The sequence below is a fragment of the Propithecus coquereli genome, unplaced genomic scaffold, assembly GCF_000956105.1.
Source record: "Propithecus coquereli isolate 6110/MARCELLA unplaced genomic scaffold, Pcoq_1.0 Scaffold15, whole genome shotgun sequence".
Lineage (NCBI taxonomy): Eukaryota > Metazoa > Chordata > Mammalia > Primates > Indriidae > Propithecus > Propithecus coquereli.
The window spans coordinates 1,102,854-1,107,926 of record NW_012139413.1 but is presented as its reverse complement, the minus strand read 5'-3'; the positions used below and the strand labels follow the sequence as shown (position 1 = coordinate 1,107,926).

The window sequence follows — 5,073 nt, the reverse complement described above, 5'->3', positions numbered from 1 at the left end:
CCTTGTAATCTTCTTTTTTAAGAGATGGGGTCTTACTCCACCCAGGCTGTAGTGTGGAGTGGTATAATCATAGCCCGCTGTAACCTCAAACTCTCGGGCTCAAGTGATCCTCCCGCCTCAGCATCCTGAGCAGTTGAGACTACAGGCACGATGTACCACTGTGATGAGATAATTTCTTTTATTTTTCGTAGAGATGGGGTCTTGCTAAGTTGCACAGGCTGGTCACAAACTCCTGGCCTCAAGTGATCCTCCCTCCTTGGCCTCCCAAAGTGCTGGGATTATAGGCCTGAGCCACTGCACCTGGCTAGTGTAGTCTATTAAATGTGCAGTAGCATTACGTCTAAAAAAATACTTTATTGCTAAAAAATGCTAACAATTATCTGAGCCTTCAGTGAATCTTAATCTTTTTGTTGGTGGTAGGTCTCGCCTTGATGTTGATGGCTGCTGACTGATCAGGCTGGTGTTACTAAAGGTTGGGGTGGCTATGATACTTTCTTAAAGTAAGATGACAATGAAGTTTGCCACATGGATAGACTCTTTCGGGAAGGATTTCTCTATAGTATCTCATGCTATCTCATTTTACTCATATTAGAACTTCTTTCAAAATTGGAGTCAATCCTCTCAAACTCTGCTGCTGCTTTATCAACTAAGTCGATGTAAATATTGTAAATTCTTTGTGTCATTTCAACAATGATCATAGCAGCTTCACCAGGAGTAGATTCCATCTCAGGAAACCACTTTCTTTGCTCATCATAAGAAGCGACTTCTCGTCCATTCAAGTTTAATCATGAGATTGCAGCAATTCAGTCATATCTTCAGGCTCCACTTCTAATTCTAATTCTCTTGCTATTTCCACCACATCTGCAGTAACTTCCTCCATTGAAGTCTTGAACTCCTCAAAGTCATCCATGAATGTTGGAATCAACAATCCAAATTCCTGTTAGTGTTCCTCCCATGAATCACGGACATTCTCAATGGCATCTAGAACAGTGAATCCTTTCTAGGAGATTTTCAACTTGCTTGTCCCTCATGCATCAGAGGAATCACTATTTATGGCAGCTATAGCCTTACAAAATGTATTTCTTAAAACGATAAGACTTGAAATTTGAGATTACTCCTCGATCCATGGCCTGCAGAATGAATGTTTTGTTGACAGGCCTGAAATCAACTTTAATCTCCTTATACATCTCCATCGGAGCTCTTGGGTGACCGGGTCCATCGTCAATGAGCAGTAATATTTTAAAAGGAATCTTTTTTTCTGAGCAGTAGGTCTGAACAGTGGGCTTATAATATTCAGTAAACCATGCTGTAAAGAGATGTCCTGTCATCCAGGCTTTGTTGTTCCATTTCTAGAGCACAAGCAGAGTAGATTTAGCATAATTCTTAATGACTCTAGGATTTTCGGAATTATAAATGGGCACTGGATTAAACTGAGGTCATCATCTGCATTAGTTCCTAATGAGAGAGTCAGCCTGTCCTTTGAAGTTTTGAAGTCAGGCACTGGCTGCTTCTCTCTAGTTATAAAAGTGCTAAATGACATCTTCTTCCAATAGAAGCTGTTTTGTCTCCATTGAAAATCTATTGTTTAGTGTAGTCACCTTCATCAGTGATTTTAGCTAGATCTTCTAGATAACTCGCTGCAGTTTCTACATCAGCAAAGAAAGTGGTTTCCTGAGATGGAATCTACATCCATTGCAGAAACACAATATCTGCAAAATGTGATAAAACAAAGTACAATAAAGCAACGTATGCTGGTATTAGTTTCCTTGGCTTCTATGACAAATTACCACAAACAGTGGCTTAGAACACACAAATCTACTAATGTGCAGTCTCGGAGGTCAGAAATCCAAAATGGACTTTACAGGGCTAAAAGCAAGGTGTTGTCAGGGTTGCCTATCTCCTGGAGGCTCTAGGGGAGACGCCTTTCCATACCTTTTCCATCTTCTATAGAGGCCACCTGAATTCTCTGGCTCATAGCCCCACATCACTCTGCTTACATTGTCACATCTTCTCTGACTCTCCCGCCTCCCTCTTCCAGCTATAAGAATGTTTGTGATTGAGAATAGCAGCTTCTAACCCTGTCAACTATTTGCTCCCCAGCTTAAATTCACTTAAGTATAATACTGTTATGAAGTAAAACAGTGGTCCCAGTTGGTACTAACTGATCAACACTAGGGTGATCACATGGCAGCAATACTGTCCAGGGATTAGGGGGATTTGGCGGGGCAGGGGGGTAAATCCGCAACTAAAGGACACGGGGAGCATTGTAGGGGGGAAGGGCATGCCTTTAACCCGCACTTGGGTGAGGCAAAGACATAAAATGTAACCATAATGTTTGTACCCTCATAATACCCTGAAAAAAAAAAACCCGAAAAAACCAAACAATGGTCCCCAACCGTTTTGGCACCAGGGACTGGTTTCATGGAAGACAGTTTTTCCACTGATGGAAGTGAGGTGAGGTGGGTTGTGGGGTGTGGGTGTGGGGCAGAGCTATGTGGCCCAATTTGCAGCCCAGGGGTTGGGGACCATAGAAGTAAAGGACATTTTTCCTTGCATGTTGGAAGAATTGCTGATAAAATCCACCTTTGAGGATAGCACAATGCTCTTGTGCTGGCGATGCTTTCATTGTTGTTTCATTTTTTTTACTCCTGTTTCTAGTCTCCAGAGGCAAGGAAAACCATCTGTATGTCCAGAGAAGAGTTCATGCAGAGGATGACAGAGGTTGTTGGTTGGGGCACAAAAGAAGAATATGGGGAGCTCTATGACAAAGTGGATATAGCCCAAGATGGCTTTATTACTTGGGACAAGCTGACTTCATTTATACTGCTAGTGCTGTATGAGAAAGAGGAACGAGCAAAGTCAACTGTGGTTCCCCAGTGGAAGGACCTTGAATTCCTCCCAGTAAAACACAAGGAAACCATTCAAAAAGTAATTTTCTTAAAAAGTTCATGTCGGTATCTGACTATCAGTAAAGAAGGTCTGTTAGGAGTCTGGGGAGAGAATTTAAAGCTGCAAGAAACACTTCCCATCACTTCAGATGCCACAAAGCTCAAACACCTGTGGGTGACAAGTTTGGTTTCTCTGGAAAATGTAAACAAGGTAAAAAGTTTTTATAAACAAATTTACTGCTTGTAAAAGGGGAAAAATTATGGGACAGGGCTCCTGATCAATATCAAATATATAACATTAGCGGTAACAGAAAGTTGCTTTACTCTTTCGGTGCTTCTCCTCTGACCTGGAGGGAGTATAGGTAGAGCTAAGTGAGCTACTCGATTTCCCAAGCTGTTCTCTTGGGTGCCTTAAAATGAAAACGCTGGTAATGACTCAGATTCTTGGCTCTGTCTTCCATGTGGCCATGCTACATTATTAGCTTACAAGAACTTTATTCCTCTGTAGTTTACAGCAGTATGATGGATTTATATGCATAACTGAGAGCCTATTACAGAGCATGGCATGGCTCAAGGTAGTTAAGGGCAGCTGCTTATCTGATTTTGACCGCATGAAGTCAGTGTCTTAATTCTGATAGGTAGGGTCCACTTAGTACAAATATCTTCATGTAACTATACCTATGAGCAAGATAACATAATGTAAGAAAAATAATTTTGTGGGGGAAGATTGCAGCTTGTAGACTCTATATGCTTAAAATTTTATATTAAGCAGATGGCAAATTTTACTATGAAAAATTTCAAGTGCACACACATGCAGTCAGAACGGTATTAGAAACCCGATGTGCCCACTATCCACCCTTAACCATTTTCAATTCACAGCCAATCTTGTTTCATCTATGCCTCCACTCTATTAAGATGTAAAACATCAAATCATTTCCTCTGTAAATATTTCTATATTTCTAAAAGATGTTTTTTTAGCATTACCAAAATACCACTATCACACTTAATATCAATGTTTCCTTAATATCATGAAATATCCAGTCATGAACATATTCCTTTGATTGCCTTACAATTTTTAATAGTTTATTTGAATTAGTATCTGAATAAGGTCCAAATATTGTGAATGGTCGATATGTCTCTTTTAATATATATGTTTTCCTCTCTGTGTTCAATTTTTCTTGAATATTTTGGCTGTTGCTATTGATGTTTTTGTGTGTTTGTCTTTTAGAGTTTCCCACAGTCTGGATTTTACAAACTGTGCCAACACAGTGTTGTTTAATATGTCCACCTGTTTCTAGTATTTCCAGTAAATTGGCTGTCAAGTCTAAAGCCTTGAGCAGTGTCAGGTTTGTTTGTTTCAAATAGGTGGTTATGTGTTCTTCAGTCAGGAGGCACAAAATGTCTGGTTCTTTCTCCTCTTGAGATGTTAGCATTTATGGCTGATTGTTCCTAGATACATTAATTTATTAGGGGTTGCCAGATGATGACATTCTAATTTTATCATTTTCTCTTCCTTTAAAAGCTGGAATATTTCTATAAAAAGAAATTTCCCTTATTCATTATTTAGTTATCATGTAGTACAAATTACAGCATAAAGGCAAAATAAATGCCTAATTCTTCACTTACACTTATCGGTTTTCTAAATAATGAGCTGTTTCTATAATAACCTCTAAAGTTGAACAGTGAGTACTATTATCATCATTATTATCAGTATAATTGAAAAATCATGGGCTTTAAAAAGTCGATATGTTTCAATCTACTATTAACCCATGCCTAAAATTGTACAATCTTTAGACAATGAGAACTAATGTAAGTCACCTTCTAAGTCTTTTTACAACCATAAGTCTTTGAAAGCTTGTTTCCTTCCTGGTATGACAAGATTTTCCAGGATCATGTGTATTTCCTATGCCAGACCTAGAACCAGCCATTTCTCCAAAGAGCCAAGTTCTTTTTAGTAGGAAATAGTATGCTCTACTGCCTAGAACCATAAATCATCCTCATCATTATTAGCTCTCTCTGTGATGCAGCCTGATATATTAATCCTCTTAAAATCACCATGAAGTAGATACTATTCCCACTTTAAGAGCACAGAACATTCTACGATAAGGACATCTGCACCCGAATGTTTATGGCAGCACAATTCACTATTGCAAGAATGTGGAAACAACCCAAGTGCCCGTCAATC

At 39.2% G+C, this 5,073-nt stretch overlaps 1 protein-coding gene across 1 annotated transcript in view; it reads left to right on the top strand.

Moving 5' to 3' along the window:
* WDR49 (WD repeat domain 49) overlaps window positions 1-5,073 on the top strand; it is a 138,271-nt gene that overhangs the window by 22,498 nt on the left and 110,700 nt on the right. Inside the window, exon 3 of the mRNA XM_012640190.1 lies at window positions 2,659-3,099. Coding sequence (XP_012495644.1) covers window positions 2,659-3,099 — 441 coding nt within the window. The remainder of the gene's footprint in view (window positions 1-2,658; window positions 3,100-5,073) is intronic.